The sequence below is a fragment of the Girardinichthys multiradiatus genome, chromosome 5, assembly GCF_021462225.1.
Source record: "Girardinichthys multiradiatus isolate DD_20200921_A chromosome 5, DD_fGirMul_XY1, whole genome shotgun sequence".
NCBI lineage: Eukaryota > Metazoa > Chordata > Actinopteri > Cyprinodontiformes > Goodeidae > Girardinichthys > Girardinichthys multiradiatus.
In genome coordinates this window covers 16,937,974-16,965,255 of record NC_061798.1, presented here as the reverse complement: position 1 = coordinate 16,965,255, position 27,282 = coordinate 16,937,974, and the positions used below count along the sequence as shown (strand labels likewise).

The 27,282-nt window shown below is 38.8% G+C and overlaps 1 protein-coding gene across 1 annotated transcript in view; it reads left to right on the top strand.

The window, feature by feature from the left end:
- Positions 1 to 27,282, top strand: part of prss12 (serine protease 12) — a 46,191-nt gene that overhangs the window by 17,652 nt on the left and 1,257 nt on the right. Inside the window, exons 8-12 of the mRNA XM_047365697.1 lie at positions 964 to 1,105; positions 8,724 to 8,929; positions 11,840 to 11,918; positions 13,196 to 13,318; positions 24,726 to 25,021. Coding sequence (XP_047221653.1) covers positions 964 to 1,105; positions 8,724 to 8,929; positions 11,840 to 11,918; positions 13,196 to 13,318; positions 24,726 to 25,021 — 846 coding nt within the window. The remainder of the gene's footprint in view (positions 1 to 963; positions 1,106 to 8,723; positions 8,930 to 11,839; positions 11,919 to 13,195; positions 13,319 to 24,725; positions 25,022 to 27,282) is intronic.

Here is a 27,282-nt window from a genome sequence, read left to right as displayed (position 1 = left end):
GAGTTTATGTTGAAGGTATTAAGGAATAACTGTGTTACACTAAAACTTACTGTCTACAACCTGCAGCTTACACATGTTTATTAGCTTTAAAACCTTTCTAATTAAATTGAATTAAATGTGATTAAAAAAATTCACAATGTATTTTTTTAAAGCAATCATCAAAGCATCTGTACAAACTTAGATCTGATAAGAGTGTAAACTGATCGGATAAGTCTCCACATGGAAATTCCATTAGTGCCTGCTCACATGGCATCAATGTATGTGCAAATGTTTGAGCAGGTGCGCACACAGAGTGATATTCCACATAAAATCTGACTGATGTGACATACGATGTGGGTGTGTGTGTGTTGGGGTGTGTGTGTGTGTGTGTGTGTGTGTGTGTGTGTGTGTGTGTGTGTGTTGTGTGTGTGTGTGGATAACGTCTGGAAGAGACAGAACAAGACAGATTGAGGAAAGAGCAGAGAGCAGAGAAAAATGAATTCTCTTCAGTCTGAACAGACTGGGAGTTTCCCACTCCGCACTCACACACACAAATAGCATTTCTGTAAGAAGCAGGACAGGTGTGCCAACTACTTCCCACGTAAAGTGCATATCAGTTCAAGCTGCCATTACAGAAACATTTTAGCCTGGAGGATCAGGTTTGCTAGGAATGTGCCAGAAGTTAGTTTGAGCATTCACAAATACTGTTTGGAGTGTCATTAGTGAGTAGAAATAAATCTCTGTCATAATCAGATATATTGTCAGCCTAAATTAAGACAAATGTAGAACCTTGTTCATCTCAACAGTGCTTTTTTTCCACCCTATTGTTACCAAGTGCTTCTTCTGTATAATTGGGTTCATGACTGAAAATCCCATGCTTACAATATCCATTAAGTTCCCTAAAACTATCTACAGTCTTTTCATATTTGTTCGTCCATAAATCAGTCTAAATTGAATACATTTTGCTTTGTGTGCTTTTTGCAGATATCCCTTTGCGGCTTGTGGGAGGGGAAAGCTCCAAGGAAGGTCGTGTTGAGCTCTTTCTGTCCGGCCAGTGGGGGACCATCTGTGATGATGGATGGACTGATCAAGATGCTGAGGTGGTGTGCAGGCAGCTAGGCTACAGGTACTGATGTTTACATTGCCATGTGTTTGGAAATGGCCTCTATGATGACTTTGTAGTTCTAAAGACAAGGCTACAAACAAATTATTATGAAACCCCTCGAAGGCATGCTTAACTAAGATTTATTGCTTGCCCTTTGTTACTGTCAAAGTCACACACACCACTTAAAGATGTACATTCCAAGTGACAACATTTACTTATACACTTTAAGAAATATTTCCATGTTGAAGGTTTTGCAACCTAATTTGACGTAGGCGACTTACAAAGCAACTATTCTTAGTATTTAGGACTGCGAAACTGAAAGTAGTTCCTGCCCTCACAAGTGAGTGTGACAACAAGCAATCTGTTTGTGCTGGACAAACAGTATTCAAAGAAATATAACCTTGTTTACAGCTGCTAGTTCTAAATGTTAAAGAAATACCTCCGAAGATGCAAAGACTTCCAAAGAAATTTGCTGTAAAGCGACATTTTGTCACAGAATAACAGTAGCATTGATGTACTGTGAGAGCTGCACAAAGGCAGAAACAGTCACCTTAACCAAGTCTAAATTGAAGATTTGATTCAATGTACTGTTTTCCTTAGTGAGACATTTTTCTACTAATTTGCATTGTGTGATTAATTGAATCTCACAGCAGAACCTAACTTACATTTTAGATTTTGATTAATTGACTGGAATTAAACAGATTTTAACTGAATTTGAACTGATTGGAATCAGTGGACTAATTCAAATGAAATTAGACCAAATTAGATTATATAAAACTGTGAATTGTTGCTCTATAAAGAAGATGAGTTAAGTAAATTGTAAATACATGACATTTCAGCTTCTGCTATGCTGCTTTCTCGTGGCTTCTTCTGCCCTTTAAGACTTGCATTATTTTAGAATAGAATATTTTTCTTGTTTTTGGAATATCAAACAGTTTTTGAGTTTAAAATAATCACAGCACTCAAATTATACTATGTTCATTACTTACAATAGCAGGTAGGAATTACCAGCTGTGGGCTGCAGTTGGTAGCACTGAGGCTTTGCAGCAAGAAGGTCCTCGATTCAACTTCCGGCCTGTCCTCTTTCTGCATGGGGTTTCCGTGTTCTCCCCATGCATGTGTGGGTTTTTTCCGGGTATTCCGGCTTCCTCCCACAGTCCAAAAACATGACTGTTGGGTTAATTGGTCTCTCTACATTGCCCTTAGGTGTGAATGGATGTGTGCATGGTGGTTGGTCCTTTGTGTCTCTGTGTTGCCCTGCGATGGACTGGCGATCTGTCCAGGGTGGACCCTGCCTCCTGCCCATAGACTGCCAGAGATAGGCACAAGCTCCCCACGACCCATTATGAAAGAAGCGTGTATAGAAAATGGATGGATGGATTTTAGCAATACCTCATAATCATGTGTTAGTTACATTCACAATTCCACAAATAACTGCCAGCAGGAAACATCAGGTTGTATCATTAAATCTATGGTGCAATCATTGTGCGGTTAAAAATGTTATTATAAATTTCCATGTTTTACTGTGATATGTTGAAGGCTACTAAGGAATACAGTTAAAAATAAACTAAGTACAAATAAGGATATGCAAGAAAAACACAATTAAATATATTAATAAGTAAATTTAAAAAAAAGATACAATTAGGTTACTTGTAGCTCTAAACATTTTTATGATGTTTTTAATAACTTTTTATCACTTTTATAACATTATTTTTCCTTTCATACAGCATCCAGTTGCAGTTAAAAATGCACATGTTCCATTATGCAAATTAGGTAATGATGACTTTAGTGACTTTTAGTGACCTTCTAGACATTGATTGGCTACATTGCTTACTTAGGAGTTAGCAACCGTTTCTTTTGTAATGAAGAAAATTTCTCTTAACATCAACATTCAGTTTATGGACAAAAAAAATTTGATTTTACCTATTAGTTGGTTTTGTTGTACCCTCCATACGTACTAACATGAATGCTGATTGTAGCTATGGCTATGATCAAAACCTGAGGCCATTTCAGATGTTTATGTAAACAATAGCCTTAGTATGCTAATATTAGCATTTGCATATGCCTCAAGCTCCAACTGCAGTGCATCTTGGTGTATTTTGACCAGTGTACAATAGTGTGTGATAAATAACAGTGTGCTATATAGTGAATAAAAAAACTGCATTATAGTATATAAAAAAACACAACTTCAAGATGGCTGGATGTTTTATAGGGGACTACATAATGAATGGAAAAACAATTAGTACATATTTTTCAAATAGTTGATGGTGTAAAGTGGTGTTCTAAGATGAAAATACAATTTGTTATGCTATTTCAATTCAATTCAAATTTGTTTTAAAAATTTGGAGAACTTGTGGCTCCAATCATAACTGAAATACTTAATAATTACATATAATACTATACAATGTACCTTGACTCACAATTTGATTATTTCAATTAATTTGGAGCCTTCTAAAAAAAATTATCCTTAACTTTTTTTGCTCTGAACCACTTTAGCTGCAAAACCTATTCACTCGCCCGATTTGCAGAACATAGTTAATGGACACTAAATGCGAACAGTATGTTGCTGAGCTTGCAACAAGATATCTTTGTCCCTATAGCTATCTCAATCTTATAGCATCCTGTTTTAACATATTTTTTCCAGTTGTGGTTAAGCTCAGGATGTTGGAAACAAGGTCAGTTTCTGGAGAAAAACTTAGTTTATACGTAGTTGTGGCTTTGGAAACTGATCACTCTTTACATTACACTCATTTAAGTGAATCCAGACTGCCTGCTCTTTTTGCTCAATCCATCAACACCTTTTGGACCTGGCATGTGTCTTATGTTCCTTTCCTCTTTCTTTGTGTTGACATTTATTTGTTTCCACTTCAATCTTAGTCAGACAAATCTTCAGTATAGTTTAATCTCAGCTGCAGGGAAACCAGTAGACAAAGTGCTTTAAATAATGTTTAATTAAGAGAGTATATTAATCTTTTGGGAATATTTTTTTATGTTATTTGGCCCTTTACAGGATTCTATGGGTCACGTTTTTTACCATACTTAAATATTTCAGATGTATATATAACTTAGATAGCCTACGTTAATAAAAAGAAATGTACAGGGGTTGGACAATGAAACTGAAACACCTGGTTTTAGACCACAATAATTTATTAATATGGTGTAAGGCCTCCTTTTGCGGCCAATACAGCATCAATTCGTCTTGGGAATGACATATACAAGTCCTGCACAGTGGTCAGAGGGATTTTAAGCCATTCTTCTTGCAGGATAGTGGCCAGGTCACTACGTGATACTGGTGGAGGAAAACATTTCCTGACTCGCTCCTCCAAAACACCCCAAAGTGGCTCAATAATATTTAGATCTGGTGACTGTGCAGGCCATGGGAGATGTTCAACTTCACTTTCATGTGCATCAAACCAATCTTTCACCAGTCTTGCTGTGTGTATTGGTGCATTGTCATCCTGATACACGGCACCGCCTTCAGGATACAATGTTTGAACCATTGAACGCACATGGTCCTCAAGAATGGTTCGGTAGTCCTTGGCAGTGACGCGCCCATCTAGCACAAGTATTGGGCCAAGGGAATGCCATGATATGGCAGCCCAAACCATCACTGATCCACCCCCATGCTTCACTCTGGGCATGCAACAGTCTGGGTGGTACGCTTCTTTGGGGCTTCTCCACACCGTAACTCTCCCGGATGTGGGGAAAACAGTAAAGGTTGACTTATCAGAGAACAATACATGTTTCACATTGTCCACAGCCCAAGATTTTCGCTCCTTGCACCATTCAAACCGATGTTTGGTATTGGCATGAGTGACCAAAGGTTTGGCTATGGCAGCCCGGCCGTGTATATTGACCCTGTGGAGCTCCCAACGGACAGTTCTGGTAGAAACTGGAGAGTTGAGGTGCACATTTAATTCTGCTGTTATTTGGGCAGCCGTGGTTTTATGTTTTTTGGATACAATTCGGGTTAGCACCCGAACATCCCTTTCAGACAGCTTCCTCTTGCGTCCACAGTTAATCCTGTTGGATGTGGTTCGTCCTTCTTGGTGGTATGCTGACATTACCCTGGATACCGTGGCTCTTGATACATCACAAAGACTTGCTGTCTTGGTCACAGATGCGCCAGCAAGACGTGCACAAACAATTTGTCCTCTTTTGAACTCTGGTATGTCACCCATAATGTTGTGTGCATTTCAATATTTTGAGCAAAACTGTGCTCTTACCCTGCTAATTGAACCTTCACACTCTGCTCTTAATGGTGCAATGTGCAATCAATGAAGACTGGCTACCAGGCTGGTCCAATTTAGCCATGAAACCTAACACACTAAAATGACAGGTGTTTCAGTTTCATTGTCCAACCCCTGTATTTCTCACATTATGATTTCATCTATTAATTGAAAAGCCTTTCAAACCCAGCTGGCCCTATGTAAAAAAATATTTTCCCCCTAAACATAATAACAGCAATCTGTGGTGGAAAATACTGTCAACAAGTGTTTGCAATAATGTGTGAGGAGTCTTTCACATCACTGTTTGAGGAATATGTTTGACAGTTTTAGTTCAGCCATATAGGAGGGGTTTCGAGCATAAATTATATGTTTAAGCTCATGCCACATCAATTTAGTCAGAATGAATTTCAGACTTTGACTACGCCATTCTAAATTGTTTATATTTTTTTAACAATTCAGAGGTGGACATGTCAGCATGGTTTGGATCATTGTCCTGAAGCTGCTTTGCTGCTTTCCTGAAGCTTTTTTTTCAAATAATTTTCTGCTATTTGCCAGCCACTACTGCAATGGTTCCATGTCTTCCATTTTGAATAATTGCTTTCACTGTGGTTCACTAAAGTTCCAAAGCCTTATAGTTGGCTTTGTAACCTTTGTAACAATAAAATATGTTAACGAGTTTGTTTCTCATCTAATCTTAAAGTTCCTTAGATCAGGGCAGAATATGTTGTTTTTTTAGATAATTCACCTGGCTTCATGTCATCTGAAAGGTTCTCTTTAATTGTTATCGAATCTCCACATTTTGCAGTGCACATGGCAAGTCAAATTGAGCTTAACTGTTCTAAAGGAATTTGCAGCAAATTTATAAACTATCAAAGGGTGGAGTGGGTGATTCTGTTCTCAAGTAGAGCTAGGGGGGTTTGGATAGCATGTTCCCTTAATAAATGAAAATACCATTTGAAAAAATATGGGCTATTTTTATCTATTAAGGCTATCTTTGTCTGATTTTTAAACGTTGTTTAATGATTTGGAACATGGAAATGTAACAAAAAAGCAACAACAGAAGATATTTTTTCAGGGCAAATACATTTCCGCAGTACTGTAAAACTGTTAGGGGTAACTAGTTACTATTTTCATAATCTCGGTTACTTGTGAAACATTCTTGTTTCTTATAAGAAAACAAAGGTGCAGGAAGGAAGAACTGACCAACAACAAGATGGCTTCATTTCCTATGACTTAAAAAAAAAAAAAGAGGTGCACTCTTTTCTGTGACACATACCTCTCCAATGCTACATGTGGAGAGGATAACTGTGGGAAAATTAAACGCAGAAGGCAAGTAAAGGTGTATAACAGCCATGTTAGAATCTTTATTTTGTGTCATGCTGGGTGTGGTGAAAACTTATTACATAACAGGTCCCAAGATGCAAAGAAAGTAGCTCTAAAGACAATATGACATAAAATATGCACACACTATCAGTGTAAAGCTGCAGTCTGATGTGAAGTGAATTGTTACACATGTGAAGATGCTTTCATGTGAAATTTTGAATGTTTTTTTTTTTTAAGTGTGAACATTCTGTAAAATATACATCTACATGGGATATAAAAAAGAAAACACTAGTCCTATATTTAAATGAAACAATAAATGGACAACATAAGATAAATAGCAATGTTGTTTTTACTTTACATCATGTTCTTTATTAAACCTGTTTGCGCTGAGTTTTAAAAGTTAGATTAAACTACATCTACCCCAAAATCTGGTATTTATGGAGAGTGGCATAAAGAAAGCCACTATTAAAAGCAAACATTTGGACAAAGATTCTCTGGTCAGATGAAAATAAACTTTTTGGCCTAAAAATACAGTGAGCTGCAGAAAACTGACAATGGAGACCAGCCTGGACACACTGTCCCACAATGACCTTTTGTGACGGAAGCATCATACTGTGGGGATACCTTTCGTCAGCAGGGACAAGGAAGGTGTTCAGAGCTGATGGGAAGGTGGATGGAGCTAAATGAAGGGTAATCCTGGAGGAAAATCTGTTCAGGTCTGTAAAAGAGTTGTGACCGGGGTGGATGTTTATCTTAGGTCCAACTGATTCATTTTTTAGAATGACCCAAGTCCAGAGCTAAATCCATTTGCAAATTTGTGACAAGATATATTCATCCAGTCACCATCCAGCATTGGTTTAAGCTGTTTTGTAAAGATGCATGGGCAAAAAGTGCATTCACTTAATTTGCAAACTTGTTAGACACATGCTCCAAAAGACACTTTTTGCAAGGAAAAGCAGGTCTACAAAAGATTAACTCAAGGAGAGTTATTAAAAACACGTAACATTACGTACGTTAGATTAGATTTTATGCATCACATAAAACTCCTAAAAATACATTGCGTTTGTGGTTGCATGTGAAAAATCCTAAACTTGAAAAAGTTCAAGGGGTATAAATACATTTGCTGTATTGACAAAAAACATTCACCGATTGAATAAGGTCCAAAAATAAAATTATTTCACTACTTTTGTAAATATTAGAACTTCAGACTCTTGTTGTTTAAGGGTCTTTTATTACATCCTACAAACAATTATGCATCGGAAATTAACTTTGCCTAGTGGCCCTTTTACATTTATCATTTTTACATGTCTCAGTGGTAAAGCATGTGGGAACCTTACTTAATGTAATTTTGTTTCCATGAAAGGCAGGATGTTTAGTTCTTTTGGTTGGAGGACCTTATATAAGTTTATTGCAATATCACTGGTGTCTTCAACTCTTCAGCCGTCATTTTTCATATTGACTCCATCATTCACTTCCCCATTCAAAAGTTTAAACAAATGCTCTAACAGAGATGCTTATTGGAAAGAAATGTGTCCACATTTGTCAATGGGTAGCCTGTAGTTTCCATCTAAAGCTGATTTTATTGTACTTTACCAGTTACACATGTGTGTGCTGTTAGAGAAACCCACTAAAGAGGCATGATGTCAGTGTCTAGGCTTGCTTCCAAGTGACGTGGAGGTTCACCCTCTGCATGCTAAGTATTGCCCAGGGAGCTGTCAGAGACACACATACAGCACAAGATGACTTAATAAGAGACATGAGATCTCCAATGGATGACTGGGGTTACAGGACTTGTCACCCATCAAACTCCAGGGATGCAACATAAGACAATCACTTTCAGCTATCTCTTCAATCTTAATTAAAATTACAGTTACAGCCCATACATTCACAACACAGCCTATAGGCTCCTGGTATCAAATTGTGTAGTATATCAGATTGTTAAAGTGTTAAACCTGGTTTGCATCACAACCTGGGAATGTCACACTAACATTCAAGCCAATGTGTCATCAGTCCCTTGTTTTCTATTTTTTTATTTTTTGTTGGCTGTAGAAATTTCTGTTATATCTTATGAAGTTTGTTTCCTCCAGCGGTGTTGCAAAAGCTCGTGTAATGGCATACTTTGGAGAAGGGACTGGCCCCATACATGTCGACAACGTGAAGTGTAATGGCGTGGAACGTTCGTTGACAGACTGCTTAAAACAGAAGCCTGGCACTCACAACTGCCGCCACAGCGAGGATGCCGGGGTCATCTGTGACTATGGAGAATCGCAGCACAGCAACAGAGAGGTTAAAGGTTAGCCAAAAAGTCAACAAGTTATTTGATTCATGTGAAGGATTATACAGAAACTCTAATGTGTTTAGCAAACACTGCCATTCTGCCTCTTGAAGTGAACAAGCAAATAAGAAACACATGGCTGACGAAAACTAACTGGGTGAACTGTTTAGCAGAAAGTCTAGAACTCCTCTGAGTGTATACAGAGGGAAAAAATGAACTTTTCCCATTTTATCATGTCACAGTGACAGAGTTTTATGTATATTAAAATGATTTCATGTAATAGACAACCCAACACAAAGTTGGGGATACTTGTGACAGTTCTTCACAATATAAGTCAATTGTGCCATTGTGTGATATTTGTCTGAATTACCTTTCACTGCAGTTACAGCTGCAAGTCTTCATGCCCATTTATGCATATAGAGACTTAATCAGGTCAATCAGGTTGAATATTTAGAGCCCCACAGCACCAGTCTCAAGCCATTTGCAGCCTCTAACAGATTATCTTGCAGGATTGCCCTGTGTTCAGCTCCATCCATCATTCTATCAGCTATGACCAGCATTCCTTTTCCTGCTGAAGAAAAGCCCTGCCACAGTATGATGGTGGCACTACCAAGTTTCGCAGTGTTCGCCAGTTCGCAAGTTACTAATTGTCTTTTCAACAGTTTTTTTCTTGGCCAGCTTCTTTAATTAATACTCTTCTTGTTCAGCCTGTCCGTTTAGGTGAATGGTTATGTCTCTGCAGGTTTGCAGTTGTGCAATACTCTTTCCATTTTCAGAAGAAGGATGACGGATTGAACAGTGCTTTATGTGATTAACTATTTCTGTGTTGATTATCACATAAAATCCTAATAAAATAAATTAAAGTTTGTGGTTGTAATGTGACAAAATGTGAAAACGTTCAAGAAGTACAAATACGTTTGCAAGGCACAGTATACAGGTCCTTCTCAAAATATTAGCATATTGTGATAAAGTTCATTATTTTCCATAATGTCATGATGAAAATTTAACATTCACATATTTTAGATTCATTGCACACTAACTGAAATATTTCAAGTATTTCATTGTCTTAATACGGATGATTTTGGCATACAGCTCATGAAAACCCAAAATTCCTATCTCACAAAATTAGCATATCATTAAAAGGGTCTCTAAACGAGCTATGAACCTAATCATCTGAATCAACAAGTTAACTCTAAACACCTGCAAAAGATTCCTGAGGCCTTTAAAACTCCCAGCCTGGTTCATCACTCAAAACCCCAATCATGGGTAAGACTGCCGACCTGACTGCTGTCCAGAAGGCCACTATTGACACCCTCAAGCAAGAGGGTAAGACAGAGAAAGAAATTTCTGAACGAATAGGCTGTTCCCATAGTGCTGTATAAAGGCACCTCAGTGGGAAGTCTGTGGGAAGGAAAAAGTGTGGCAGAAAACGCTGCACAACGAGAAGAGGTGACCGGACCCTGAGGAAGATTGTGGAGAAGGGCCGATTCCAGACCTTGGGGGACCTGCGGAAGCAGTGGACTGAGTCTGGAGTAGAAACATCCAGTGCCACCGTGCACAGGCGTGTGCAGGAAATGGGCTACAGGTGCCGCATTCCCCAGGTCAAGTCACTTTTGAACCAGAAACAGCGGCAGAAGCGCCTGACCTGGGCTACAGAGAAGCAGCACTGGATTGTTGCTCAGTGGTCCAAAGTACTTTTTTCGGATGAAAGCAAATTCTGCATGTCATTCGGAAATCAAGGTGCCAGAGTCTGGAGGAAGACTGGGGAGAAGGAAATGCCAAAATGCCAGAAGTCCAGTGTCAAGTACCCACAGTCAGTGATGGTCTGGGGTGCCGTGTCAGCTGCTGGTGTTGGTCCACTGTGTTTTATCAAGGGCATGGTCAATGCAGCTAGCTATCAGGAGATTTTGGAGCACTTTATGCTTCCATCTGCTGAAAAGCTTTATGGAGATGAAGATTTCATTTTTCAGCACGACCTGGCACCTGCTCACAGTGCCAAAACCACTGGTAAATGGTTTACTGACCATGGTATCACTGTGCTCAATTGGCCTGCCAACTCTCCTAACCTGAACCCCATAGAGAATCTGTGGGATATTGTGAAGAGAACGTTGAGAGACTCAAGACCCAACACTCTGGATGAGCTAAAGGCCGCTATCGAAGCATCCTGGGCCTCCATAAGACCTCAGCAGTGCCACAGGCTGATTGCCTCCATGCCACGCCGCATTGAAGAAGTCATTTCTGCAAAAGGATTCCCGACCAAGTATTGAGTGTATAACTGTACATGATTATTTGAAGGTTGACGTTTTTTGTATTAAAAACACTTTTATTTTATTGGTCGGATGAAATATGCTAATTTTGTGAGATAGGAATTTTGGGTTTTCATGAGCTGTATGCCAAAATCATCCGTATTAAGACAATAAAAGACCTGAAATATTTCAGTTAGTGTGCAATGAATCTAAAATATATGAATGTTAAATTTTCATCAGGACATTATGGAAAATAATGAACTTTATCACAATATGCTAATATTTTGGGAAGGACCTGTACACTTCCAGATGGTAAAATGGTGAAGCTATGTTATTGCTTCATTCTGTCTATCACACATAAGAGCTGATTTGCACAAAGCTATGCATTGCCTGCACATTTCACCCAGTTCAAACCAGTGCCAAGATGATGTTTTGTCTCGCTGCTTAAACTTTAACATCCATTACGTTCAGACTATGAAAGGGAGTTCTAATTTATTTGATTTGCAATTGATTTCAGTCTTGTATGTTGTACTAAAAGGTGAATTTCAAACCTAATTTTTTGGACCTGTCTAAATATTTAACAGGAAGAAAATCCGAGCTGAAGTTTATGGTATAGCAATCATCATCTTTCCACACATTCTCTCAAACACACGATCAGTGGCTCCTCTTTTGTCTCTCTCAGATCCTGTCAGCTCAATTTGCGGTCTTCGCCTCGTACACACTCGCCAGCGCCGGATCATAGGAGGAGAAAACTCTCTGAGGTAAGATGGAGGGGACAGATGGGATTAATAACAGAACAAAGAAGCAGCCAGAGAAAATCACCACATTTCAAGTCAACACGTCACAAATTGATACCAGCTGATTCAAACGTAAAACGTGTAACCACCTCTGGGTTTTATAGCATGGATCTAAATCAGTCTATTTATGAATGAATAATAACAATAAACAATAAAAACAATTACTCTACCTTTCAGGAATAGCGAATATGACAAACGATAGGAGCTGTATTTGCAACAAAGGAGTTTTTTTTTTTCTGGTAAGGTCTGGAAATAGCTTAAAATATTTCTACAGCTTTGGATTTGTATGGAAAAATGTTTGAGTTTCCTCACTATATTCATCATTCGGTTATCTAAAACATAAGAACAAAATTAGAGCAGTGTATCTTAGGTTGATTTCTATTAAATTTACCTCTTAATTTTCCATTTGCCACATGTCAAATGTATTCTGTGTCAAAACCCTGTGTTAGGGTTCTTACATTTTTTTTCCCTTAATTTTTTTTTTTTTTTAGGTTTTTTCAGTTGTATAATCAGTGAAGTAAACTCATTTGTTTAAAAAAATAAAAACCCAAAAAAAGGAACACAATACATTATGAAATTATTTTAAGGCTGAGATAAACCACAGAATAACAGACCGAACATATTTTAAAAGGTGCTTTCTTGGCATCCAGACCTTCATTAATTAGGACCAGATCTGTGTATGGTTCAAAACTACAGCTGGTACTAAAATCATAAATTTTTGAACTTCTACAACCGGTTTAAATCTAAGTAGTGTTGGTGTAGGAATAATATGATAGACAAAAGCAAATACGTTTTACAAAATCAAAAATATTAGTGAGAATATATTTAAATACCTGCAGCATGTTTGTTGCTTAGTGATAAAGATGAATCGACAATATTTCTCCAGATGGCAGAGTGAACTTTTTACTCTAGCTGTCTTTTTGTCATAACTGGTCCAGAAATGCATGTTTATACTTCACATTACCTCTTGTGAACTCCTGACAGGCATGTTAGTGTTTTCCCCCAAAAAGCATAAATCATGTGCTCATGTTGATATAATGGCGTTTTGTTTATGGCTGTGTTTAAACATATCTCTGTGCAGCGACCACATGCACTGATTTCATTCTTGTTTGTTGCACTGCCTGAATTGTACTCAGCTGATCTTAAGTCTAGCCCTGCACATTTCTTGTTCTTCTTTTTTCAGTTGTATAATTGCTCTGGTAGTGATAGGGGAGTGTTTGTGTGCATGTTTGTGTTTATAGGGGCGGCTGGCCGTGGCAGGCTGCAATTCGTTTGCGAGGATCTCGGGGAGACGGGAGGCTGGTTTGTGGAGGGACTCTCATTGACACCTGCTGGGTCCTCACCTCAGCACACTGCTTCAAAAGGTCAAAAACAAACACTTCATCATACCTGCTATTTTCTATTAAATTTCCTGAATGTAATTTAATTTGGGTAAATGTGAGAGTGCTTCTGCATACATTGACTCTGGCATGTTTGGCATTGGTTTGATGCATGAGGTTTAAATTTAAATTAATCTCAGCTCCATAAGCTAAGTTTGCAGTGAGCTTGATGAGAACCCACACGATGTCAGGAGTAATTGATGGTGGCTTGGCAGAGGTGTAGTGCAGGTGACAGGAAGCATGGCTACATGTTGTACACTGGCCTCCGCATTGTACCATAGACATGAAATCAATCAGTGAACACATAAATTTAAGAAATTAAGATTAAGATGTTTATAAAGTTAATGCTAAGTTTTATCTTGGGAGAAATATCTTTGGTTTTGTTACCAGGTTTCGGTGTCAATTCACGCAGTAATTGTAGAACCACAACTCCCTACACAACTCCTATTCGTTTTCTCTTCATATCAAAATTCTAACAGATGTTACGTTCATCCTACATTTCACTGCGCACTGGTTAAAATACAGTCAAAAAGAGGAGGTGTTTCATGATATGATTGGGCCAGCCCTCTGTCAGTCAAGAAAATACCCAATGGGCTGCAAACTAGTGTGTGTCAAGGGCAGGTGGTTAGGAAGCAAACTTCTTTTTTTTTTTCTTTTTTTGCTGACTACATTACGTAGGCAGGACCAAAAGCGCAAAAGATTTGTGTTTAATAAATGTGATTGGGCCAGGTGTCTGGTTGTAAGGTGATGAAAATGTGAAAACATTTAAGGAATACAAAGATTTTTCTAAGGATATGTATTGACTTGACTGTAACTACAAGCAGGTTTAGGCAAGTAGCTATGTTTTTCTGTCTTTGCTAGTTTGGGGAGTGAGAATTAGGCTCCTGTGTAACCTTATAATTACATGAGGAAATTAAAGATGTCTATAAAACCTCATCCACATTCTAAGCACGTTAAAAAGACTGCATGTCCACAGTTAAATAAAATGTTTCAGATACCTTTATTTTGTAGAAACTGTGAGTGGTTTTGCCTTGGTGGCACTAGTTGTTTTGATTAAAAAAACATTTTTTTCATGTTGGATTATTTTCCCCACTGAATACCCACAGATTTTTCTAAATATTTCAGTGTGACATTATACTTGCATTATATACATTATATAAAGATGATTGAAATGCCAGCACTGACTCATTGGTAAGTCTCTTTTCCATATCCTTAAGTGACTCAGTAGCTAGGTTGGTTAGACTAGTATTACTGTTCCTAAGAAATAGACAGGAGAGGAAAAATAAATATAGGCCTTGTCCAAAATTAATATAAACTACTGTTAGGTTTAAACACCAAACACTTTCACAATTCTGCACAAAGAAAGACACAGAGAAGTTAGTTCATTTTAACCTGCAGGTGAGAGTGTCTCAGAGGCTGCTCAGTTACAAGCCTCCACACCACACTCTGAAACAGCCCCTGCTCTCTCTGCCTTTTATTCATAAGAGAAGAGGCCCTGGTTACAGAATGTTCCAAGCACAAAACAGGGAGAGATGCACACTCATATTGATTAGAAACAGCTGCACTGACAGAATGTTCTAGAACATCCTGTCTCTATCTTGCAGCTCTTGTACATATAAGATATAATCACTCTGAACAGCAAGCTTCACTTCTATTAAAGTTAAAACATATATAATCATTAATTAACCCTAACATTTTCCTCCTCTTTATAAATGTTTTAAACACTTGATACATCAATCATTAACCTTTTCTTCTCAGATTTTCAGTTAAGACATCATGGTGTGTTTTATCTGTACATGTCATTAAAAAAGTAGCAGGAGGTCTTTAAGTTTACTGTATACAACTAATTGTCGTCAGGGTCAAGATACAGATCAGGGAAATGCAGAGAAGTCTCTTCTTCTTCCTGGTCATCATCATCATCATCACTGGCTCCTTCTGTCTCCTCAGGTCTCAGGAGGGCATACATCTCTGACATTTTTGTTTTGACTGGCTGAATAGCAGAGGTTATTATGCGAGTGCACAAAGCTCTTATACACGGAATACAGCAACATCCACACAATGTGAGAATAGCTGCAAAGACTGCTATTGACATAAGGATAGACAACACTAATTGTTTATATTTACCAAACATTTCTCCAAACCCATCCCACATTGTGGTGTCAACTCCAGAATGATCTTTCATTTTGCTGTTAAGTGACCTAAGGCCCTCCAGGGCCTTGGTGAGGCTCCCATCAGCTGCGGTGTTATTTGGAATAAATGTACAACATTGATGCCCAAATATTGAACATACTCCACCTTTTTCAGCTAAGAGCATATCGACAGCAATTCTATTTTGGAAAGCCATTAAAGAGGTAGCTGACAATTGTTCATGGATGGCTGAGAATCCTTCTTCAGTTTTATTTCCTAGTCGTTGCACATTGTAATGGATGTAATTTATTCTGTCAACATTTTTATTTATTGTGCACCACCAGCATATGGTGGATTCAAAACCTGCTGCTACTTGATCTGCTAATTTATATTCATCAGGAACTCCTCTTGGTATTCCTATGCTATCTATATAAGTAGGGTCGTCTTTACTCCATCCTGATCTTTTTACTCTACTTTTCCAGGTATGTGGAAATATACTGGCTACTGTTCCCAACAACTCTGCCACTGAGAGTGGAATGACAGACACGGGAAATATTAATGACACTGATGCACACAATCCAGTTGTGTTGTATGGCAACCTGTCATACAGTTTATCGTCTCCACACCACCACCAGATGTCGCTGCGTGCTTTAGGTTTAAAGCTGACACCTACTGTTATGGTGGAGGTACATTGATCTTCATTAAGTCTGCTTATGTTTGACCCCACACCTGTTCGGTTTATGCAAGAAAAATTTCCTGGAGCAACCTTATTTGAAAACATCGGTTTTTGTTTTTCAGCTGTAGTCAAGGGATAAATCTTATCCCACATAGTACAGTTTGTTGAGAGTCTTGTGCTGTTCATTACTTCTACTAAGCATTTTTCTGTCAACGTTGAGGGGACCACCTGTAACAGTGGTCTGGCTCCCATACATACTACACAATCTGTTTTTACTGCCTGGGCAGCCTGTTCTGCCATTAAGAGCCAGTTGTTATCTATTTTAGATATTCCTGTAGTTATTTTAAACCAGTCGTCTGTGGTCAGGTTCTCAGGATCAATTCTAACTCCTTTCTCTACTGTTTTTTGAGAGAGAGTCGTTGTATTCTTATGTTCACAAATAAACAGTAGGAAACTGGGATCCGCCCCTGATGAATAGGCCCTTAGTAGGAAAAGCCAACAATCTCCCTGTAAGTTGCTCCCAGGGGGTTTTTAGGGAGGTTTTTGTAAGATTCACAGTTAGATATATAGCTGTACTTGTTGCGTTAAGTTTGAATAGTTTTTTCTGGTGCTTTGCATATGCAGTAGTGCCCCACGTTGGGGTCCATTCATTATTTGCATCAGCTACTATTGTGGCCCATTGTGTTTGTTTTTGATCATTAGTCAAGTACCATTTGTAGTTTTTATAATCTTGGCCTTTTTCTGTTTTACGGCTAAGACTGGTAAGTGGAATGACAAGATTCGTGGTGGTGTTTGACTGCACACACACCATTAATCCGAATTGGTAAGCTCTTTTTGTTCCACACCTGTTATTGTCGTCAGATTCGTCAAGGTCAGATGACCGGGATCTTTTATGCAGTGTTCTATGATTTCTTTCCCATATTAGCAGGGCACCTACAATTATGATCGAGATGACGCCCCCTATTATCAATATCTTTTTGTGTGTTGGCGTGAACATCTTTCTGTAGATTGGCGCCCTTCCTAAAAACCTGTAACAGAGCTGTGGACAATCTTCACCGGTTTGAGACAGCTGCAAACTATGATTGCAGCTCCCTTTGTAGCCGGACTTTCTCTGAAGGTCAGATGAAGAGCTACAATGCTACAACAGATACCACAATGCTATGACCACAACACAAATTATGATGGTTAGAATATATACTGCTATTAAGAAACTTATTTTAGTCCCCTTTTTGGTCTGAAGTTCCCTTGTGCATTGTGTTTAGCACAGATCAAACATGTTCTACAAAAATTTTTTGAATAAGAGTTAAATCCATATGTTGTGTATATTTTGTTCACTAATCCTACCATTCCTCCTCTCGAGACATGAGAAACTCCATGACTCGAAATTGCTGCCCATTTGTATAGGTTTTTTGGTAGGATAGGTTTATTTTCTGGTACCCGTCTACAAATAATGTTTCTCCATCTGTCAGAGGGGTATCTTTTAAGTCTTTTCGGCTTTTTGCTATTTCTTCAGATAATGTTTGGTTTAGTTCTTATTAAAAATAAAAAATAAAAACTCACTCACTGATGAACACAAAAAATGAAGGGCATATTATATCTTATAATCTTAGTTTGTTTTACCCAGTTTTATAGATACAACATACAGTTTCAGTCAGCTTTGTATTTAGTTCAAGTAACTAAAGTTTGTTTCAATTAACTCAAGTTTTCTCTATTTCAGTCCAGTCCAGTAATTCTGTTAAGGTTAATTTAATCTTATGTTAAGTTTGAGTCTAATTCAATCATTTTGAACCTGACTGGAAAAAGTCTAAACATCTGTTAAAATCTTTTTGTTTTACCATAGAGAACTGACCTAATATTATTATGGTAATGTTGAGGACTCTAATTTTTACATAACATGAAACAGACATTTATTTCACAAAAACAGAAAGTCAAACACAGACATTTGGCCACATGAAAGTTTAAATAACCTGTTTGTAAAAGAATTAGGAAAAATTGAAGACAGATCTATGAACTTTCCTATAGTTATCAGTATTTTTAATACAGGTAGAACCTTTGCTATCTTTATATGATTTTTCGGAAAAGATTCTGGAAACCTTATTAAGATATAAATTTGGCAAAGATAATCAGAACATCAGACCTTTATTAGCGCTTTTAATGTCTCTCAAAGATGCATTACAATGAAATCAGTCATTCCCATTCACACACATTCACACACTACTTACTTATTTCTCTGTCAGAGTAATTTTTATTTGCAAATATTTGAACATAATTTGACTTCTATTATTCTTAAAATGCACATTGTTTCCTCATAACCCCTTTTGTTTCCACAAGGTCTGTTTTGAACGCTTCAATTCTTTTTTTTTATTCACCAAGAATCAATAAGGTGGTCTTAGTGGATCCACCTTAAAGGTGTTATCTGTTGGGTGTCATGTTATCATTGTCAGGTCAGTGAGGTTCATAGGTCAGTCAGAACCTTGGTCATTTGTTCTGTGCACATAATGTTTCATAGATCCAGCCTATGATTAATCAGCAAAACGTCCACCTATAGGAGAAAAAATGATTGTTAATGAATGAGCTGCATTTCCTAGGAACACTGTCTTCCTCCTGGATGAGCATCACCTGTTGAAAAACTTTCATCATTGTTTGTTTCACATATTCACTCACATCTTTATATTATATCAGTAGGTGAAGTTGTTAGTATCTCATGTAGACTGACATATACTGTTGCATTTGGAGAAGATCTCAGATTAAATAAACTTAGTTAGAGCTTCAATCCAGGTTCATTTTATGTCTGCAGACTTTAGCCAATTTTTCTTTTCTTTCTTTTTTTTTTTTATACATAAAGAGCAAGATTCAAAACATTTTCAAAAGGCAGATTGTGGCAGAATGTAAACAAAACTGCTTATTGATTGACAAAATAACATTCAAGCACACAATCACCATATTAAAAGGCTCTACTTCTAGAGAATCACTAAACTTCTGGGGTCCGGTTTTGGCCCGCGGACCTTGAGTTTGACACATGCAGGGTAGAGTTACAATTTTTTCAGACCTTTCAGCAGAGACAGGCTTCTGCTGTTTGCAGAAGTTTTATCTTTGTTTTCAGGCAGCTGCATCTCTTTGTCAAGGTCGTTTCACAGAGCTGAAATTTAACTTCTCTCAAAGAGGAAAAATCAAGAATGCACACAATCTGAGCCAAATATGGAATTATTTCCCTGTAAAATGAATCTTTTGCATTTTATCATGATATTGTTGGTAGTATAACACCATAGAATGATTTTTAAAGCACCTGTTTCTCACTAATGCTTGCCTACAAAATCTTTTACTCTCAGATTACTTCTTTAACAACTCTAGTCATTGTTCACTGGGTTGTCCAGTTGGACAGTTTCCATGTTGTCCACATTGTCACCTCCTCTTTTAACTTCTTTTACCACGTCCTCTAAAACCACCTCTTAGTCTTTATAATTTGGGGCTACCTTGGTATTCTAAACTGGGATGGGTGGCAGTCCGCCCCCCCCTTTATTTGTTTTCAGTTAAGCTGAAAGTTTTTTTTTTTCTGTGCTTTTCTTAAGGCCTCAGTATTATGGCTGTCAGTTAAAAGCTGCTCTTATTGTTGTTTTTTTTTAATTCATCTTTTTGTTTTAATCTGTTTATCAACTGTGAGCACTCAGGGACTGAAAAGTCCCCTTTGAAATTATAATCTGGCAAGGTTTTTTATTGTCTCTTGAATCTTTTAAATGCATAATCTCCAGTTTAAGATCCCCGTGTAGTTTTAGGATTTCAGTGATAATTAAGTTACCTGAAAATCCGTATTTTTATGCCATCGTGTACATATTTCTGTTAAATCAGAGCTTTTTCTCTGTTCTTCCCCCATTGTTCTTTGTTATTTTTCTCTTTTTAGTTTTCATTATTGCTAATTTTAGATCCCCTTGTAATTTTAAGACATCCTTTGTATCTAATTTGCCCAAAAACCCATGTTTTTTATTTTTTATTCCATCTATGACAGATCATACCTGCTCCTTTTACATAGTTCTCCATAAACTTTACCTCCCCTTCTAAGTCAATTAGTTTACTTTGTTTCTCTTTACTTTGCCCCTTTCCCATTTTGAACTAGATTTAGATCCAGTATGTTTTTTAATACCTGGTGTATTCTAAATACTGGATTTATGTATTTGAAAACAGGATGGTGATCAAGAAGTCAGTTGTGGTAAAATCCACTTCAACCCTGTTCAGGTGGGATTTTCTTGCCTACAAGCATCCACAAAGGCTCACCATTTACTATCTGTTTTCAGTTTATATGAAAAGTAAGGACCTAGTGGTCGTTACGATTCCATTCATTCTTCCACTCGTTTTTCAGTCACACTTTTTTACGCGTTTTACTCTTACTTTAATTACTTTCACAAAAATATAACAGAGGACTCCGCCGTCCTGTGTAGAGTTTAATTAGTCTATTTCAACTAAGGGAGTCTACCCTCCTGCGGAATTTAACTGTCTATTTTAATACAACAGAGGACTCCGCCGTCCTGTGTAGAGTTTAATTAGTCTATTTCAACTAAGGGAGTCTACCCTCCTGCGGAATTTAACTGTCTATTTTAGTTCACCTGATAGTGTCTAGAATTGTCAGGGTTTCTCTATACTGTACTATTTTAGGTCATTTGCATTTCATCACTCATTCCTTTTAAATGAAAGACCTACTCACTGGTTCTCTGTGTCCTCGGGAGTACCGTCAGCCGTCAGACCCCAGCCTGTCAGGGAGGGACCAGTCCCGGAAAGGGTATTAGTACTGTGGCCACAGATTTGTCTGGAATCTCACTCACCCACTGGGATCGTCAAGCATCTTGGTCTCCGGCTCGAAGGACCATTTATGTTAGGTTTAAACACCAAACACTTTCACAATTCTGCACAAAGAAAGACACAGAGAAGTTAGTTCATTTTAACCTGCAGGTGAGAGTGTCTCAGAGGCTGCTCAGTTACAAGCCTCCACACCACACTCTGAAACAGCCCCTGCTCTCTCTGCCTTTTATTCATAAGAGAAGAGGCCCTGGTTACAGAATGTTCCAAGCACAAAACAGGGAGAGATGCACACTCATATTGATTAGAAACAGCTGCACTGACAGAATGTTCTAGAACATCCTGTCTCTATCTTGCAGCTCTTGTACATATAAGATATAATCACTCTGAACAGCAAGCTTCACTTCTATTAAAGTTAAAACATATATAATCATTAATTAACCCTAACAACTACATTGTGCTGCAGTAGGTTATATAGTATGGAATGTATTTAGCACCGATGGGACATTGTTATAGTACTCGTACTCGTACTCGTCGTCTTCCGCTTATCCGGGACCGGGTCGCGGGGGCAGCAGACTCAACAGAGACGCCCAGACGTCCCTCTCTCCAGACACCTCCTCCAGTTCCTCCAGGGGGAGCCCAAGGCGTTCCCAGGCCAGCCGAGAGACATAGTCCCTCCAGCGTGTCCTGGGCCGTCCCCTGGGCCTCCTCCCGGTGGGACGTGCCTGGAACACCTCCCGAGGAAGGCGTCCAGGAGGCATCCGGTATAGATGCCCGAGCCACCTCAACTGGCTCCTCTCGATGTGGAGGAGCAGCGGCTCTACTCCGAGCCCCTCCCGGATGGCCGAGCTCCTCACCCTATCTCTAAGGGAGTGCCCGGCCACCCTACGGAGGAAGCTCATTTCAGCCACTTGTATCCGGGATCTCGTTCTTTCGGTCATGACCCAAAGTTCATGGCCATAGGTGAGGGTAGGAACGTAGACCGACCAGTAAATTGAGAGCTTTGCTTTTCGGCTCAGCTCTCTCTTCACCACAACGGACCGGCACAGCGCCCCCATTACTGTGGCGGCCGCACCGATCCGTCTGTCGATCTCCCGCTCCATTCTACCCTCACTCGTGAACAAGACCCCGAGATACTTAAACTCCTCCACTTGAGGCAGGAACTCCCCTCCAACCTGAAGAGGACAAGCCACCCTTTTCCGGTCGAGTACCATGGCCTCGGACTTGGAGGAGCTGATCCTCATCCCAGCCGCTTCACACTCGGCTGCGAACCGCCACAGCGCATGCTGTAGGTCTTGGCTAGAGGGGGCCAGCAGGACCACGTCATCTGCAAAAAGAAGAGACGAAATCCACTGGTCCCCAAACCCGACCCCCTCCAGCCCTTGGCTGCGTCTAGAAATCCTGTCCATAAAAGTTATGAACAGGACTGGTGACAAAGGGCAGCCCTGCCGGAGACCAACATGCACTGGGAACAGGTCCGACTTAGTGCCGGCAATGTGGACCAAACTCCTGCTCCGCTCGTACAGGGACCGGATGGCCCCTAGTAAAGGGCCCCCGATTCCATACTCCTGGAGCACCCCCCACAGGGCATCACGAGGGACACAGTCGAATGCCTTCTCCAGGTCCACAAAACACATGTGAACCGGTTGGGCAAACTCCCATGAACCCTCGAGCACTCTGTAGAGGGTATAGAGCTGGTCCAGTGTTCCACGGCCGTTGTTATAGTATGTTTGTGAAATTTGTAACATTGCTCGGAGGCTAAGAGCAGACCTAAATAACAAGTATAATGTAATAACTCTTTACAAAATAGAGTGAGGTGTGTACATGTCTTGTAATAATGACAAAGACATGTTCATGAGTGATCATAAAAATAGTTTTGAAAGGCTTTTTCTTCTTATTGTTTATATTGTAATGGCTTGTCAGTTCAATGTTATGTAAATTCCTCTTTGCTATATCACAGTTCAACATAAACCTTTCTTCTTAAGAACATTGTAATTAACTTGAAAGCTAAAACCCTTAAAGCTGTTTGTCTTGCCTGTGTGATTATCCTATTAGTATTTTATGCCCCAAGCACTCAAACTATTAGTCTTTGCTATGACAACTTCCAGCAGTCATTTGCAGCATGCAAGCGGGAGAGCGCAAAAGCCAAAAATTGGGACTTTCGACTTTACTGCATCACTGCATTTCGTGTGTGTTAACAACCAAAGTATCACAATGCTGGCAGCATCATGCTCTACAGGGAAAAGGAAAATAGTGGCAATGTGATAAAATCAGAAAAACGTTCAGGGGCTATAAATATACCTTTTGCAAGGCATTGCAGACAGTGATCAGCTTAAGGACCGTCAATAAATTGCTTAACCAAACATGCTGTTGGTGGTATTGTTTCGTGTTGTACAGCCATGCCTTCATGTAATTCAGAAAGCTAATGTGTGATTTTTCTTTAATTTTAACCTTCAGGTATGGTTTATGATTTGTAAAGAGTAAAATTATATATATCGGTTTGGCCCGCTCAGGCCATTGCGATCCTTAATATTATTGTAGTCGCTCTTGAGTTTTATTAACTTTTCCTGCACTTCTTCCTGGAAAACCTTATAATTTTTCCTGGTGCCATGGCCAATCAGTGAACAGTAGTCTATTCACGCCGCATGTAGTCCCTACTCAGCCACAGAGCAGGGACGAAAAATGTAGGTAACGGTACAAAACAAAACAGTAATGTAAATGCTCGCAAAGGGGGCCGAGTGGAGTGGAGCTAGGCTAAGTGGAGCCAGTGAAAAGGGGAAATTATAAGTAGCCTGCAAAGGTCATACCATTGAAGCTGTTTGTCGTGGTTGTTGCTCTTGTTGCTCTTTCATGCTCCAAGGAAATGTCAGCTTGCAACAGTCATTTGGAGCATGCAAGTTAGAGTGTGCAACAGCTAAAAAGGGACTTCCAACTCTCAGTGTCAACCTTAATGAGTGGTCACTACTAAAATAGGCTAACACACAAACACACACTAAAAAAATGAAAACACAAAGCAGTCAGTTAGGTCTCAAATTTGTACCAAAGTTGTAACATTTTTTTCACTAGACTTCTATGTTATATGGTAGATCTGAGGTCACTGATCACATGTTGCCAGCAGATTAAATCTATTTATACATTGTAACTGTACAGAAGGGCTCTTTTCTACAGTAATGGAGCTACTTTCAATAATAACAGGCCAAAGTGAAATGTAGATTTTAGGAGATGATCTTGAGTTTTTTATTACTCTATAACCAACATTAGCTTTTTAAAGACTGCATAGGGCTGCAAATTGTGATGTACTTAAGCGGTTGGTCAGCAGCTTCTAAGCAATGCCATAATCATATCAGCATTCGCTGGTTGAGAGATCTTTCCGGAAACACTCCACCGTGTGTAACTGGACACAAGTGGAGACTTGGCTCGATCTAAAGGCCTCCTCCTTTCACTCCTCATCTCTTCTTTCTTTTCCATCCTTTCCTCTGTCTGGCTCATCCTGCTCTACTCTCGGTCTCTGCCGCTTCATTCTGAGAAAGCCAAACATGTCTGACGTCTACAAATAAAGTAACTGTTGAGAACACTGACGATAATAGACATATGAGTCACATAAAAACAACACAAGCACAAAGCAGCAAATCTGTTTATTGCTATTGATTCCCATTTTTAGTTTGTTTAACCCAGTTTCTAACCCTAACCCAAAAATAAATGTTAACAACATGGTGCTTTTATAAAATCCCAGTAAAATAAATTAAATTTTAAGGTTGTAGAAGTAGCCTTGCATTTTAAATGCTTTTTTTGCTTCCACAGGTACGGAAACAGCACCAAGCTGTATAAAGTCAGACTGGGTGACTTTCACTCCCTTGTCCCAGAGGAGTATGAAGAAGAGTACGGGGTTGATCAAATCGTCCTCCATCCGAACTACCACTCTCACAGCAACGATTATGACCTGGCCCTGGTTCGCCTGTCACCGGGGGTGGTAGGCCAGGCGCCAGGAGAGTGTGTGTCGTTCAGCCGTCACGTCCTTCCTGCTTGCCTGCCCATGAGGAAAGAGAGAGTGCTCAAACAGGCCAGCAACTGTCACATTACAGGCTGGGGGGACACAGGTCAGTGTTTAATACATAACCTGAAGTGTAGAAATTTTTTTCTTGAATCATTTAAAAAACTGTTACTTAGAAATGTTCATTTGATAATATTTCTTTATAAACATAGTTTGATATAAAACAGCAAGTCATTTTAAATTGTAAGTGTAGAGTAATTAATGAGTACAAAATAAAATACCAATTTTACACATAATTGCAATGGTGGATTGTTTCCAAAGAAAATCTGCATACACAAGCTTACATCTGTTAGTGATTTTTAAATTATATGCTGGTGTCATTAATCACCTCAACCTCATCACAGAGGCCTGCAGAATGTCATGCTTTCACTAGCTTGTACACCCCACGGCAAAATGCTTTTTGATCTCCTTAATTCCCGCATGACTCCTGCCTGAAAAAATATGCGTGTTTATTAATGCGGGTAGGAGAGTTTTAATGCTTTACTTAAGTGAAGGCACACGGTCTATTTAGAGTCTGTGATGTTTTGCAGCAAGTGTCTGACTCAAGGCTTCATCTCTACTTTCTACAGCTGTTTATGTTTGGCTATATGCCAGTCCTGATATCAGGCATGCAGGCAACTTTCCACACACCAGCCGAGGCTGCCATGGATATTTAATAACTCTGTGTGGCCACTGAGACACAAATGCTGCCCCCTTAGGAGAGACTTGGTTCAGTAGTTACCTTTAGTTTCCATGCTACTCCTCAAAGCCAGGAGAGCTTCTGTCCATGCTGGTCTCAAACTAGGAATTCTGGAGCAATCAGTAAAGATAATCATTAATGTGTACCACACACCAAACAGCTTAAAATGACGCTTATTTCTTCATTAGTTATTCATATGTGGAACACAAATTCCAAAAGCACCAACAGTATAAAATCAGCATGCTAACATATTCACTATTGTAACACCAGCATGTTGGAGATTTATTCATTGCTAAGTTTACACTCCCTCTGTTGGCCTATGGTATACTCTAAGGCAACTGTCCCACTGTTTCTATCCTTGCCATGTATGTTGGCATATCTAAACATGTGTGTTTAAATGTAAAAACCACCAGCGAAGCAGGTGAAGCAGGTGTGTCATTTATGATGTTCCATCAACTTATATAATGCATGTATATGAGGATTAAGGGTGTAAAATGCACATGTTATTACTGCTTCCAAAGGTCATGTGGTACATTTAGGGTACATAAATTTTAGTCTGATACCACAATCTCTTATTTTCATGGGCCTACATAAAAAATAAATTACTATTAATTTTGATAAAAAAAACTGGCACTAGCAGTGTTTACTCCAAGGCGTGCTGCCCAGCGATAATTTTCAAACCAGTTCTAATCAGATTAATTCTGATAAACGTTTCCAAGACTGGAGTCCAGTAATCTGTCCTGTCTCGGCACACCTCAGTGTGTGTTAAAGGTCTCAGTTGACATGTTAATTGGGGAGACACACCGCCAATTAACACACATCCTGAAAATAGGGCAAACTGCCATAAATTTGAGCTGCCTTAAGCATTCAGCATGCCGATATGAGTGAACCTTTAACAGTGCAGAAAGAGCATCTACACTGCACAGCTTTGGATTAAGTAATGTTATGATTGGCTTATTGCTCTTACATTGAGAAACACTCCTGTAGCTCATATATGTGGTATATATGGCATAATATTTTTCAGTGATAAAATAACTCATGTTAACGAATAACTGGGGTTACAAAAATCCATTATCCTATACTTACTGGCACCTCAAACAATTAAAAAAACATGCGTCTGAACCATAATTTAATCGTATAATTAACTTTTTTAAGAAGAATTATTATTAATATGTCAAGAAGAATTATTTTAGTAGTCCGTGACTTCTTGTTTGTCTAGGAGATACATATGACTTGAAACAGAGACCTGTTTCTCTTTGCCACTCTTTGAAAAGGGAAAGACAGGTGGTTATACTATTTGAGGCAGATAAGTGTTGTTCTTTTAATGTGTATGAGTTGTCTCAGTTGGAGCTTAAAGCAGGGAATGCTGTCATGCTATAGTAAATAGCATTTCACAAGTAATTCAGAAAACTCTGGGATTTGCTTGTTTTGCTTTTAACTTCTATAGGCAATACAAACAAATACCATTATATTTCTCTTTATTAATGCATTTAAAACACAAAAGGAATATGTTCATAAGAAGATATTTTGCAGCAATATGTGTCCCACTTAAATGAGATACAAACCATCAGAAATACTTATTTATAGTTTATACTGGCAACTTTCACTGCATTCTATATGCATGCAGC